The sequence below is a fragment of the Aquarana catesbeiana genome, linkage group LG05, assembly GCF_042186555.1.
Source record: "Aquarana catesbeiana isolate 2022-GZ linkage group LG05, ASM4218655v1, whole genome shotgun sequence".
In the NCBI taxonomy this organism is placed as follows: Eukaryota; Metazoa; Chordata; class Amphibia; order Anura; family Ranidae; genus Aquarana; species Aquarana catesbeiana.
In genome coordinates, this window is record NC_133328.1 from 618,126,890 (window position 1) to 618,142,642 (window position 15,753).

A 15,753-nucleotide genomic window follows, 5' to 3' on the forward strand; every position below is an offset into this window, starting at 1 on the left:
GTTTAATTGCTTCCATTCTGGCTAGTACCTGCGACCAGGAAAGAGCTGAAGTACGCCAATTTAGTGCTGTGACCCAGCGGATTGCCACGAAAAAGCGTATGGATCAGTCTTTCGCATGGCGTAGGGATATCAGGAATAGAAGTGAAGCATAGGCACAATAATGGATGTCTTTGTAGCTGCTTGCTGCCAAATGGGTTTAAGCAATTTACAGCTCCAAAAGATATGGGTTAATGAACCCAAATCAGGGCTGCCACGGAAACACTGTGGAGATACCACGGCGTATATATAGTGAAGTTTTGGGGGCATCATATACCACCTGGTGTAAAGTTTGACAGCTGTCTCATGGATTGAATGTGACCTTGTGTTCTTAAACATGTTTGTCAGCATCTCTTCCTATTCAGGGGGCTCAAAAGTATGACCTATATCTCTCTCTCCCAGCTAAGCATTGGTTTCGTTTTTTTCCTCTAGAGCGAACTCATTGAGAAAGTTATAGGTTTTAGAAATAACCCCTTTTTCTCTGGAAGAGTGTGCACATATTGTAGTTGACAATATTACCAACAACTGGTATAAGTAGACATCCCATATACACAGAATTATGTGGTTAGATACTGTACGGTATTTTTTTAGTGGTGAAATATTCAGATTTCATGTGGTACATTATCTATCCTCAATACGCATGGTACTTAGGGTATTAGCAGAGGTATGTACATGTTAGGACTTTCCCGGGTAGAGGTGATCTTGTTAACCTAGAGTTTCCGAGGCCTGCAACCACCTGTCCCAGATTTTTTCATACTTTCATGGGCAGCCCCTATGCGTATAGAAGAGCTTTTTGTACTTTAAGCTATTGTTCACTTCCGTTAGCCATGCACTAAACTCGGATGGGGTGGCCCTCATCCACTGATTTGCTATACGTTTTCTTGCAGAGAAAAGTGTTTCCTTCAGGAATATTTTGGTGAATTTGTTCATATCTGGTTCTGGGTATATACCCAAAAGACACGACTTAGGGTGCAAGGTAAGGGGAGAACCCATAGTGTCATAGAAGAACCGTACAATCACCAACATTGAGCATGGGGGTCAGAGGACAACATTCCTTTTGACCAACAATAAGCTTTTTTTGGACTCGGATGTCCGATACCGACCAAGGGACCCAGAGAGTGCCGGGGTGATGAACAGGGTGACCGTATAAAACACGTCACCCTGAGCTCCACCACAGGCTGGGCCCGAGAGCAAGTAGGGGGGATGACTGTGGACGTGGGGAGACTCATCGCCCGAAGGCATAGGGTTAGCATAAAGAGTACTTCGGTGTCAACATGCCGTCAGTAGGAGGTCCTGCCAGGTGTAAATGATTGCAGGGCGAAGTGAAGGACCCTTCAGGGGCTCTCTTCTAAGGAGGGGTTCAGTACAGATCTCGAACTTGTCAGTTGTAGATCGTGGAGAAGTATTCCCCTAGATGAGGCTCGGTTCCGTAATAGAGTATATAGGTGATTAACTTGTTTAAACGATTCTTGTTGTAAAAGTAAGGCAAGACCTGGTGAGAATCAGTCCTGAGATAGTCATCCGAAGAACCTGTGGTCAAAGTAGGTTAGGCAGGCTGGTCCTGAAATGGTTGGGTGTAGCCCACAGAGGACTAGGTCCCTGTGTGGAAAGGTGGCGAGTTGGGGCATCAGACTCTATGAGGCCCAGTTTCATCAAAAGCTCCTTCCCTTTGTGACATTATAGGCCGTGCATGTGGTGCCATTGTGAGGTACCGTGTGCTTAAACGGAAAGCCCCAGCGGTATCGAATGTGAGCTGATTGGAGCACAGACGTGACCTCTTTCATCTTGCGCCTGCGGTCCAATGTGGTCTGCGAGATGTCAGGGAAGATTTTAATTTTCACTCCATCTAATTCGATGGCAGCAGTATTTCTGGCAGCGCGTAGAATATCTTCCTTGATTAATAATCAATAATCGTTCAGGCAGAGTATAACATCCCGTGGGGGTTTATCAGCAGGGAGTTTAGGAGGCAGGGCCCTATGAATTCGGTCACATACAAAGGCTGTAGATGGTGCAGAAGGAAGGAGTGTGTGGAATAGCTTGTTAGCTGCTGCAATGAGGTCTGTGATAGCCTCTGGGATGCCTCGCAACTGCAGATTGTTCCTGCGATTGCGGTTGTCAAGGTCTTCGACCTGAGACTGAGCAAACTGGAAATTTTCTGCCAATAATAATCCTTACGGAGATCAGCATGACCTAGTGCCAGTTCATCGTGTTTAGTCTCTAAGAGGTCTGTCCACCGGAGCTCCTTTTACCTGCGTCCGTCTCTCATCGCGATGTCTAGATCGGGGAGTCTCCTTACCCCGTGCATCATTTTTCTGTGGAATAACCCATGTTATACAAAGTTCAGAGAGTCAGAGATGGCCCGAGGGGGCCCAAAGAAGAGGAAAGAGGAAGGGGGGTGGAGGAAAAAAAAAAAAAAAGGGGGGGGGGGGGAGTCCAGCAGTCAGCCCTCCATCCAGGCAAATGAGTTCTCCGGATATGTCCTCCCTTCATGGGGGACTTAGAGTTAGTCCAGCATACTCCTCCAAGTATACAAATTTACACCAGTAGAATCATTTTTTAGTATATTTCTCGTGAAAGCCTTTCTCAGTAGCTACCAGGTCTTCCATCGCACTTATATCGGCAACCTTTTTCAACCAGGTGGCGATCGACGGAGGCTGCGTCTGCTTCCAGTACAGTGGGATGCAACACTTGGCAGCCGTGATCAGGAGGGGCAGAATAGACTTTCTATATACTTTACTGGGGATGTTGTGGTAATGCAGGAGAAAAAAGACTGGATCTTTTGGAATGTCCCTGTCGGTAAATTTTTGGACGATGCGATGACCTTCTGTCCAATAGGGTTGCAAGAGTCGGCAGGACCAAAAAATGTGGAGGAGGGAGCCAATCTCTTCTCCACATCTCCAGCATAAATCCGAGCATTGGGGAAACATTTTATGGATCTTTACCGGGGTATGATACCACCAGGGGGTTAGTACCTTGAAACCCGCCTCTTGGTGTTTAGCGCAGATCGAAGTCTTTTAGGAGAATAGGTAGAGTCTGTCTACCTGCTTCTCAGTCAGTTTTAACCCCAGCTCTCTCTCCAACCCTGCGATATATGGAGACTTATGGACTGCTAGTGGTGATGTCAACAGTTGATAGGTTAGAGAGACCACATGGGGGAGTGTAGATTGTTCCAGGCAAAGCTGTTCAAAGGTGGTAAGAGACCTCTGAAACAACGCAGAGAGAGGAAGAGATCCAAGAAAGTGTGGCAGCTGAATCTTTTGCCAAAAGGACAACCCTGGCAGGCCTGGGTAGGCCATAATTTGTTGTCTCGTCATCCAACATCCGCCTGTGGTGAAATTTCGAGCCTGTGACCGATCCGTAATTTTTAAATACAAAAATCTGGGGTCTTGGAGTCCAGGGGTAAAAGCTGGATTCCCCGTTATGGGCAAGAGTGGCGACGGCAGGGGCGCTATCCAGAAGTCCTGGATTTCAGTGTTGTTGCCTATAGTTCTAATTAGTCAAGTCATTTCAGACTGATTTTTTCCTTAATAATAAATGTTTCATATCTTTCTTTGCAGATGGTGAGGGGTCGATTCTGCCAGGGCTATGCCCAACAGCTGATGTTCTCAAGACCACAAAGCCAGGTAAACACAATAGGAAATTAGAACATTTAAGTCCAATTCACTAAAGAGTCATATTATTTTTTAGGTCACAGAAGGTTTTATCCTCTGTGCCATTCACTTATTATTTACTAATATATTTTTGCTGTATACTGTATGTAAGTTAAAGCCAATTCACAAAAAAAAGTTTGAAGAGGTTTATATAGTAGGGATATGTCATTTTATTTTTTATATATATTTTATTTCTTCATTATAAGAGTAAAAAAAAACTTTTTTAAAATCATGGATGTATGAAATATTGTATAAAGAATGGCTGGTATTGTTTTTGGGCAGCAGGTGGGGCTTTAGTCTCCTCTTTATCTGTCATCCAGAAACTGCTTAGCAGCCTGCTGTAGATCATCTGATGTATACAGGGCTCAGTAGCTCAAGCTGCAATTTACACACAGAATTGTATGGCTTACTGCAGTGCCTCATCACTTTTCATATGGCTCTGAAATTTTAGAGCTCTTGCACATGGGCCAGCTGAGCTTATTTAGCGTAATTTTCTGTTTCTTGCATTAGCCCATACGCTGTACTCATATTTACGATAGCACCAATGTATATATGTATACAGCAGTGCACAGCCATTCATGTCAATGACAAGATGTATACTGCACTTGGGCTGTTCAGACAGAGGAAATACACCAGGAATTACATTCAACGGGCTTAGCTAGTCCGTGTGCAAGAGCCCTTAATCAGGCAAAGTCAGCCAGAAGGCAAGCTGTCACTGCTGTTATTTCAAACCCATAGTGCTTTGGGAATCCTTTGTTGTGTATTTGATGACATTTTAGGTCAAAATGACAGGTTCTTTTGATAGACCAACCACCCACTGATACTTACTTTCCTCCACTGCTCTGTTTGTCATCCTAATCGTAACCTTCAGAAATACCCCAAGGGTCTGGGTAAGGGGTAGCCTTCCTTCCATAAAACAGCACTAAGGCGAAGCAGTCAATTATATGTGTCATACACCCAAAATCTCTAAATAGTTACAGAAGATTTATTATGAACGTTCCTCCTGCTAGTTAAAGGTCCTGTGACTGGACAGTAAAAGGAGAAGCAGCACAGTGATGAACTCATCTCTCTGTCATTCTGCTCTCTCCTCCTGTCAGCACATGAAAAGATTAGCTGTTTGTGCTGCTTTTTCTACTCACACTCCAGCCCTGCTGTACTGGGACTGTGGTAGGTTGATTCCAGGTCAAATTCATACACTGCTAGTATTAAACATTTATTAATCTATTAATGATTACATAACTGCATTAGTTTGTGTTTTTTTTATATCTGCTTAGAGTTCTGCATTAATGCAACACTCCAGCCAAACTGTTTTTGGATCAAATTAGGAAGGGTTAATAGCCTGTCAAGTTCTTGTTTATGTGTCTCCAATATGGGAGAAGTCATGTGACTTCCTGTGGTGTCACGTGGAAAAGGAAGTGACCAGAAGCTCTTCAACAGGAATACAAACAAAAATACACGTCTATTGTACTGGCCAGAGCGACATTACTGACCCTTCTCAGAGGATCTGGGGAAAGCTGAGGAACCCAAGTCTCATGAGATTTGGTCTCCTCAGCCTCCCCAGATCCCAGAAAAAGGGACAGTCATGTTATCCCCACCTAAAAGTGTTTGATATGTGTATGTGATAGCGCTAGACCGATAGAAGCAAGCCTTGGTTCTGATATATATACAATGTGCGTCTTCCGTCAAAGGAGCTGATCTGTAATGGTATAGTGTAGGTGGACTTTGACCTGGTCCTAGGTTGCTTTGATCCGGATAAAAGGAGCACTCAGCAGTTGATAAACTCCGGGGGTGAATTTTGAGGGGCACAATGGCGGCTGGTACTCAAAATTTTTTGGGGGGGGCGCAAAAACGTTTTGAAAAAAAATCATCAATTGCATCCACTGTGCCATCAAACGCTGCCACTGTGCCCTCAAATGCTGCCACTGTGCCATTAATTGCAGCCACTGTGCCCATCAAACGCTGCCACTGTGCCTTAAAATGCTGCCACTGTGCCCAAACGCTGCCACTGTGCCCAAACGCTACCAGTGTGCCCATCAAATGCTGCCAGTGTGCCCATCAAATGCTGCCAGTGTGCCCATCAAATGCTACCAGTGTGCCCATCAAATGCTGCCACTGTGCCCATCATATGCTGCCAGTGTGCCCATTAAATAGATCGTGGAACACTCCGCTCACCCATCCCCCCCCACCCCCAACAGATGGATCGCGGGACACCCCCCTCACACACCCCCGCGCGGATAGATCGTGGGACACCTCACTCACACACACCCTCCCGTGGATGGATCGCGGGACACCCCGCTCAAACCCCCCCCCGGAGGGATCACAGCACCCCCCCATGGATGGATTCCCGTGCAGGAGGTCTGCCGCTTACTGGGTGTCCTCTTCTCCGGTGTCTCCTCTCCAGTCAGATTCCTCCGCTCTGTCCCACTTCCGCCAAAGTGCTGAGCATCCAATAGTTGAGCCAGGCACTTTGGCCAATCAGGAAACAGATCTCACTGACTTGCCTCCAGATTGACGGGGAGGCAATGCAGTGTGAAAATAGCGAATATTCATTCGCTATGGTCACACAATTGGGTGAGATCAGGGAGCACTCTCTGCGCCCTGAGCCCACCCTTTTTTGAAGCCTATTAGAGCCTCTGGGTCTAATCAGGTGCTTAAAAAAAAAAAAACACCCCCTCCTGCCCCCGCCATAGGAGTCCATGCGTCCGGCGTCCCGAAAGGGTCCGGGTGCATGGATAGGGAGGCGGCAGCAGGGATAGAGAGGGCGCCGCCCGTGCGCCCACAATGCACGGGCCGCCACTGGAGGAGCACCTAGTACAAAACTTCCTATCACTCAGAGGTCTTTTTAAAACGTGATTGGGTAAGACAGGGGTGAAGCTTGAAAGGTATCTGGAGTGCCAAGCTAGGGACCCAGTAGGGAAGCGTGGGTGACGCTTGAGGGAGATATCACCGCAAAAGCCTTGAGGAGCTCACAGGATTCAGAGTCAGTGAATCAGAGAGTCCAGTGAGAGACTAGGAGCTCAAGGGGCTGAAGAGCTACAAGTGGACCTTGTAGTGAAGCTGAGAGAACTATTGAACTTTGTGTTAGGAACTGTTAAGTACTGTTGCCATAGGAGACCGCAAACCTGCACGTGAAGAAGTGGCACCTTGCTGGGGCCTTTCCCTGCACGGCTGTCTTCCTATTGAAGTCTCGGAGTCTGCCTATTGAAATTGCAACCACTTAAGGGTGTCCTGGCCCTAAACCTCTTTCCCTTGCAAAATATAAAAAGGACTGTTAAAAGAAATAAAACCTCTTTTGCCTCTAAGAAGTGTCTGGCGCCCAATGACTTTCACCATCTTTGCACCCACTATGCCTCACAACCCACTACATATTGAAGGAAGTCAGCGGTCTGTGGCCTCAAAGGTTCTCATTAGACTGGAAGAGGTTAAAGATTCTGCTACACTTGTAAATAATAGACAGGACCTTATCTAAAGAGTCATCTCTAAGCAATGATTGCAGATCACTCGCTTGAACCTGGAGAGGCGACGCACCGAGAGCATTGATTTTCCCATTGATTCTTCCCAAATGCCACAAACACAAGAAGCATCCTTCCCAGTGACCATACCACTAATATACCATGAGCTGTACAGGGGTGTAGCTACAGAGGTCACAATTGGGACCCTGCCCCATGCTCCAGGGGGCCCATGCAGACCCCTTTACATCTAGATAGGAGAAGCAGGGGCATATAGAGGAACCAATTCCCTCCCTCCTACAGCTGCTGAATGCCCACTCCTATTCCTCTCCCTATCAGTCATACAGTATATTTCCAGATTTGGCATCCTGCAGTGCTTCAAACTGGTCGCTACTAAAGATCAGCCTCAGAGCTCATTCACACAGGCGCCAGGTTGTACCTCTTGGTGGATCTCTTTTTTACAAGCATTCAAGGGGTGATACTGACAGCTTCTGAATGGCAATTTTTTTTTTTCAACCCTAATGGGGATTTTACATTGCGGTAACTGCCATAGCAACCTTTGGCAAGTGGTTGTGGCACAATCCCATTAACTTCAATGGGCGATAGTGACAGGCGTCTGTCAAACTGGACATGCTGAGTTAAAATTGCAACAGCTTGTAGCAAAGCATCATAATTGCCACAATGTAAACAGGCCCGAGTAGCCATCATGTCCACTTCTAGGTGGGCGGTAAAAAAAGCAAATCAACTGCCTGTGCTTAATGACCCCCCCCAAGGGCTGCCTGTGCTGCCCAAATCAAAGAGCCATGTCTGTGCATACTCCTGCCATATAGACTATAACCAAATGTTCAGGATTAAAACATAAAATTCATTACATACTGTATAACATTAAAAACATGCTATACAACAATAAATAGAATGCATTCTCTTGGAATCATTGGTGGTATTGGAAACAATGAGATCTATTTAGAGAAAACATTGTTATGCAGACATCTCAGTCATCGCGATTCATCCACCCTCGTAATGCGTATCATACATTTATTTCCTAAGATTGTTAGCTCCAGTTAGTAGTCATAATGCAGTATTTTCTTGATTGAGGTGTTTCAGGAAAATACCGCATTATGGCCACTAGATGGAGCTGATGATTATGAGGGGAAATAAAATAAATATTAGACACATTATTTATTCATGACAGCTCTGTGAATTTATTTTATAAATAGACTTCGATTTGTGTAACAGCAAGATTTGTAACTCACAAATTCCTTTGCCCTATAATTGAGCTCCACAATCCAGAGAGGAAAAAATGCCCTGCAGACAAAAGGGCTCGCCCGCTGCTCTTCTGGGGTTCTTGTGTGTCCATAGAATGTCCTGTTTCCAGGGTTAATCTATGCGCTCCAGGTACAAGTGGCACAGATAATCATCACCATTTGCACAGCAGGTTATCTACCACCATCAGTGCTGGTAAAAGCTCCTCTTTAGCAGGAGACCAGGGGTCTCTGGACTTTCTAAACAAAGGGCCCATTTATTGTTCTTCAGGCTCTAGGGAGGCCAGGCTGTGGCCATTAGGTAGAAACAATGCTGTATCATTGGTTTTAATGGTAGGAATAGCGCCCCATCGTTGGTATCAATGGTAGGGATAGCGCCCCATCGTTGGTATCAATGGTAGGGATATTAGTGGCCCATTGATGGTGTCAGTGGGAGGAATGGGGCCCCATCATTGGTGTCAGTTGGGAGAACGGTACCCTGAGGGTCAAATAAAGACAAGCAAAGGGCCACATCCGGTCCCCAGGCCACAGTTTGAAGACCACCTCTGTAGACTAATATATTGTCATGTCCACTAGCAGCTACCCATTTCCCAAGCAGATGGACCTGATGTTTCAATCTCAAGCTGGCTGTCACATACCTGGTAGGAGCCTGAATTGATGAGTTTGGCCTCTCTTGTATCTCCAGCCCAGGCCCCACTCAGAGTGGAACAGATGGTGCCAAGGGACAGGAGGAACACGAGTGCCTATAGGTGTTGTTTGCAGAGCTTGTGGCTGGAGTTGTAGACTCGGTGGGCCAGGCAGAACATCAGGTCAGGAACGGAGATGGTGCAGAATTGATCAGCCGAGGGCTTTCACACTGAAGCGGTGCGCTGACAGGAGAAGAAGAAAACTCCTGCCAGCCGCATCTTAGGAGCGGTGAGGGAGCGGTGTATTCACCGCTCCTAAACCGCTCCTGCCCATTGAAATCAATGGGACAGCGCAGCTATACCGCGGCAATACCGCGGCTATAGCCGCGCTATACGAGCGGTTTTAAACCTTTTTCATCCGCCAGCGGGGGGTTAAAACTGCACTGCTAGCGGCCGAATACTGTGGTAAAGCAGCGCTAAAAATTGCGCTGTTTTACCGCCGACGCCCCCTACCGTCCCAGTGTGAAAGCAGCCTAAATGGGCCGTCTGGTGCCAACGGAGACTATGGACGTGCTCCCACCACTACGCCCGTTCCTGTGCGCATGCGCTCGCACTCATGCGCATTCCTGCATATATGTGTTCACCTGTGCAAAATTCTATGGGCAATAGCATGCGCACGTGTGTAAGCCTGACATGTCACAGCAGCTTCATGACACTCGCTTTTTCAAAGGCTATCCATATTCGGCATCCTTCTACCCTTAGAAGGAACATATGGAATGTTGTTTTGGAAGAACTTCATGTCAAACAGTATCAAATATCACTCAAACCACAGTCTGAGGAGCCCGTTACTAAACAGCCAGACATAAACTCATAGCCACAAAGTGCATAGGAAGAAGGTGAGAGGGAGATGTATAAAACACATGATGGGGAGATGGAAGCCTTCGAAGCTTGGTTGGTCGGTCTCTGAGCTCTTAAACATGACGTTTTGGTTAAAAACACATTGAGGGCCATTTCAGAGCGGACAGATAAAGTAATAATAAAGTTCTAAGGAGAAGAAAACAGAACCTTGTAACAACTGCGACCTCCAAATAATGTGAATTCACAATGGATACAAATCGTGTTCAAATCCTCCCTTCGCAGCTGTAAACTTTTACAGAGTGTGCAGAGTTTATTGCTCACAGGCTCGTTAAAAACAGTAATATGAGCATTTCTAGCCATTTTTAATATGTAAAAGGCATAGCTCAAGCTCAATTCCACGCAAATGGCTAAGAAGTGAGTGAAATACATGTATAATAGCTTTTTGTAAATGCTAAATGATTTATATTTCTGTCCATCCAGTGCTGAGATCTACACAGCTCTTCCACCCAGCAATAACAGGTTGGCGCCCTCACTTTTGTCTACTCCAGTTACATCCTGTTACCACCCAGTCTGTGATTTTGACAATGATAGAGCAGCAGCAGGCTGATGAGGTCATCGCTCTGCTCACGTGGCTCTCTCCTCCTATAAGCATAAAAACATGTAGCACCCTGGGGTTTAGGCAGGGAGCTCCTCACAAATTTACTTGCCAGGAGTAGTTATCCTGGTTGATTGATAGAGATCTATTGATTTCTCCCTAAGTTTGGCCTTGTTGCACTTTTCTCTTCTACCACTAGGTGGCCGGGTACTTGGTGGTACTTGATATGAGAAGGGCAACCCAAGGCTAGAAATGCTCATATTACTGTTTTAACGGTATATGAGGTATCTCAGCCAATGGGCAGGGGTTTTCTTGAATCTCTTGGCTTGCTGGGAGCACCTATATATTTGGGTGGAGTCAGGTGATCTGTGTTCTGTGCCGTCGACGACGTGTGTCATACGCCCCGGGCTGCTAGGCTGGAGATTGGGCCTATCCCGGGGGCATCTGGCTGCCAGGCTGTCTGAGGGCCTATCCAGAAGTAAGAGAGCCGTGCAGGGTTGGGACTGCGGCTTGCAATCCAACCAAAAGTGATGGTTCTGTCGGCCGGAGAACCTGTCGTGGTCGGAGGTAGAAGGGGAAGCTGTCGCCACTAAGGGGCCAACCACCTTTACCAGGGACCACAGTGAGTAACTGAAGCAAGTACCGTAGCAGTATTCTCACCGAACAGGCACGGTGGAGAATCGGGAAACTTCAAACGATGATCAAGTCATGGGCCCAACCAGTGGAGGTGTTGCTTGCAGAGCAGCCTTGTGTGTAAAGCCAGGGACCGAGCCGGTCAGTGTGGGTGAAGCTTGAGGAGTATCTGGAGTGCCATGCTAGGGACCCAGCAGGGAAGCGGGGGTGATGCTTGAGGGAGATACCACCACAAAGACTAGAGGAGCTCAAGGGATTCAGAGTCAGTGAATCAGAAGGTCTAGTGAGAGACCAGGAGCTCAGCATTGAAGAACTACAAGAAGCAGTTGTAGTGAAGCTGAAGGAACTTGTACATTTGTGTTAGGAACTGTTAACCACTTAAAGACCAGCCTCGTTTCGAGATTTTGGTGTTTACAAGTTTAAAACAGTTTTTTTTTGCTAGAAAATTACTTAGAACCCCCAAACATATATTGTTTTTTTTTCTAACACCCTAGAGAATAAAATGGCGGTCATTGCAATACTTTTTTTCACACCTTATTTGCGCAGCGGTCTTACAAGCGCACTTTTTTTGGAAAAAATTCACTTTTTTGAATAAAAAAATAAGACAACAGTAAAGTTAGCCCAATTTTTTTTATATTGTGAAAGATAATGTTACGCCAAGTAAATTGATACTCAACATGTCACGCTTCAAAATTGCGCCCGCTCGTGGAATGGCGTCAAACTTTTACCCTTAAAAATTTCCATAGGCGACATTTAAAAAATTCTACAGGTTGCATGTTTTGAGCTACAGAGGAGGTCTAGGGCGAGAATTATTGCCCTCGCTCTACCGATCGCAGCGATACCTCACATGTGTGGATTGACCACCGTTTTCATATGCGGGCGCTACTCACATATGCTTTCGCTTCTGCGCGCAAGCTCATCGGGATGGGGCACTTTAAAAAACAAAACATTTTTCTTATTTATTTTACTTTTATTTTTTCACCGTTTAAAAAAAAAAAAAAAAAATTGGGTCACTTTTATTCCCATTACAAGGGATGTAAACATCCCTTGTAATAGAAAAAAGCATGACAGGTCCTCTTAAATATGAGATCTGGGGTCAAAAAGTCCTCAAATCTCATATTTGGACTAAAATGCAATAAAAAAAAAAAAAAAAATTCTGTCATTTGAAAAAATGACATTGAAAAAATGTGCCTTTAAGACGTATGGGCGGAAGTGACGTTATGACGTCACTTGCGCCCTGCTATGGTATAGAGACGGGTGGGGGACCATCTTAGCCTCACTCGTCTCCATACCCGGCCGGCTCCTAAAGAGATAGATACCTCAGTTGTGGCAGAAGCTGCTATCGTTATCGAGATATCCATCTTCAAAGTGCCAACGTATATGTACAGGAGACCGATGTCATAGGAGACAGCATTCCTACATGTTCAGATGTGGCGCCTTGCTGGGGGCCTTTCCCTATAAGGCTGTCCTCCCATTGAAGTCTCGGAGTCTGCCAATTGAATCTACAACTATTTAAGGGTGTCCTGGCCCTAACCCTCTTTCCCCCCAAAATACAAAAAGGATTGTTAAAAAGAATAAAACCTCTTTTACATCCAAGAAGTGTCTGGCGCCCAATGACTTACACCATCTTTGCAACCACTATGCCTCACAACCCACCACATACAGAAGGATGTCAGCTATCTTTGGCCCTGGAGGTCCTCATTAGACTGGAAGAGGCTAAAGACTTTGCTACATATAGAAGGGGGACGGCAGAAAAAAGACCAAGTGGCCCATCGACTCCACCCCTTTTTTATATTTATTTTTATTATTATTTTTTTATTTTAACTTTTTGGCTGAGTATAGATCGATGTTTGTACTAAGCATACTTGAAGCCACTTACTGTTGATTCACTGCCTCTGCTGGAATTCTATTCCAAGCATCAACTACTTTTCAGTACATGAATACTTCCTAAGACTAGAGCATTCCTCGCCATTCCTCGCCAATACATGTTCATACAAAATGCCTGATTGCTTCTTCTAGTCTGAGAGCTTCTATGCCCGACATTACAAGAGACTGATACCAAGTCAAATTCGGGTGCCTACTCTAGGTGAACGGTGTAGGAATTACAACACTTTGTATATGTGCCTCCCACTTTTTAAGGGGCCAAAAGTAATGGGACAATTGGCTGCTCAGCTGTTCCATGGCCAGGTGTGTGTTATTCCCTCAAGGTCCAGAGGTAATTTCAAGTGTGCTATTTGCATTTGGAATCTGTTGCTGTCAACTCTCAATATGAGATCCAAAGAGCTGTCACTATCAGTGAAGCAAGCCATCATTAGGCTGAAAAAACAAAACAAACCCATCAGAGAGATAGCAAAAACATTAGGTGTAGCCAAATCAACTGTTTGGAACATCCTTAAAAAGAGAACACATCGGTGAGCTCAGTAACACCAAAAGACCCGGAAGATCACGGAAAACAACTATGGTGGATGACCAAAGAATTCTTTCCCTGGTGAAGAAAACACCCTTCACAACAATTGGCCAGATCAAGAACACTCTCCAGGAGGTAGGTGTATGTGTGTCAAAGTCAACAATCAAGAGAAGACTTCACCAGAGTGAATACAGAGGGTTCCCCACAAGATGTAAACCATTGGTGAGCCTCAAAAACAGGAAGGCCAGATTAGAGTTCGCCAAACAACATCTAAAAAAGCCTTCACAGTTCTGGAACAACATCCTATGGACAGATGAGACCAAGATCAACTTGTACCAGAGTGATGGGAAGAGAAGAGTATGGAGAAGGAAAGGAACTGCTCATGATCCAAAGCATACCATCTCATTAGTGAAGCATGGTGGTGGTAGTGTCATGGCATGGGCATGTATGGCTGCCAATGGAACTGGTTCTCTTGTATTTATTGATGATGTGACTGCTGACAAAAGCAGCAGGATGAATTCTGAAGTGTTTCGGGCAATATTATCTGCTCACATTCAGCAAAATGCTTCAGAACTCATTGGACGGCGCTTCACAGTGCAGATGGACAATGACACAAAGCATACTGCGAAAGCAACCAAAGAGCTTTTTAAGGGAAAGAAGTGGAATGTTATGCAATGGCCAAGTCAATCACATGACCTGAATCTGATTGAGCATGTATTTCACTTACTGAAGACAAAATTGAAGGGAAAATGCCCCAAGAACAAGCAGGAACTGAAGACAGTTGCAGTAGAGGCCTGGCAGAGCATCACCAGGGAGGAAACCCAGCGTCTGGTGATGTCTATGTGTTCCAGACTTCAGACTGTAATTGACTGCAAAGGATTTTCAACCAAGTATTAAAAAGTGAAAGTTTGATGGATGATTGTTAATCTGTCCCATTACTTTTGGTCCCTTAAAAAGTGGGAGGCACATATATAAACTGTTGTAATTAGATTGTAATGAATACACTATTCACCTGATTTGGATGTAAATACCCTCAAAGTAAAGCTTAAAGTCTGCAGTTAAAGCACATCTTGTTTGTTTAATTTCAAATCCATTGTGGTGGTGTATAACAGACAAAAAGATTAGAATTGTGTTGATGTCCCAATATTTATGGACCTGACTATAGATATGGTGGCTGCCCCTACTTTCTGTTCTTTGTCATAAAGCAGAGAAGGGGTGTTCTGTAGCTCCCAAAAATTGCTGGGTGCAATGCTAACTAAAAACAGTTATCAGCTCACCACGATATATTTGTGAGGTTTACATGCATTTAAAGGCACTGAGTGGTTTTCACTTGTTGTTGTTGTTGTTGTTGCAGAACACTCTGTGCCAGGTTTCCTGGCTCTGATAATTGATATACAGTGAGATTATAACCTACAGGCCCTTTAGTAGGATGACTGCCTGTTTTTGTAAGTTGTTTGTAAGGCGTTTCAAGTACAAAGATGAAAGTTTATCTTGCAAAACTGTAAAAAGTTCCACTTTTGATCATGTAATGTGAATGATGAGAAAATAAATAGGACAAAAAATGAACGTTTGGAGAATGTAGGGAAGCAGACAGCTGTTTGTACTTCAATCTTTAGGGTCATTGGACCTATAAATGGCCTGGGACGAGCCTGTAATGAGCTGGTAGGTTCAGCGGAAGAGTGAAATAAAGGTTACTGACAGCTGTAATCTTCTGACATAGAAACTATGCTGAAATCTATAATTATACAGACAAAATGATATGTTTAGGGGTAATTTTAGAACAAATAGATGCTTAAAAATGGTGGGCTCCTGTTTTACCTTTGCTCTAACCACATATTGACACAGCTGTGTATCCTGCATTGCATAGATTCTGGGTTTTATTCCAGGACTACTTTTACCTTTGATCATTTTACATTTCTTTGCTCCTAATTTCTGCTAATTCCTTTCCTCTATTTCTTTCTTCCTCTTTTGCTTTCCCTCCATGATTCCTTCCATTCCTTCCTTCCTTTCTTTTCTTCTCTTCTTTCCATTGTTTTCCTTTTTAATTTCCTTTTTTCTCTCCTCCCCTCCCCTATTGTCTCCTCGTCTCCTCCTCTCCTCCTTCCTCTTCCTTTCTCGACCCGCCTTTTCTTTTCTTTCTTTTCCTTTCACCCACCTTCTCTTTTTTCCCCCTCCCTATTCTTTTCTTTTCACCCTCCTCTTGTCCTTTTATTTTCCTTTCCCCTCCCCTTTTCCTT

General features: G+C 44.9%; 1 protein-coding gene across 1 annotated transcript in view; it reads left to right on the forward strand.

Annotated features, from left to right (window-relative positions):
* The window catches only part of TG (thyroglobulin), a 399,523-nt gene that overhangs the window by 178,292 nt on the left and 205,478 nt on the right, over positions 1-15,753 (forward strand). Inside the window, exon 35 of the mRNA XM_073632844.1 lies at positions 3,594-3,659. Within this exon, the coding sequence (XP_073488945.1) occupies positions 3,594-3,659 (66 nt within the window). The remainder of the gene's footprint in view (positions 1-3,593; positions 3,660-15,753) is intronic.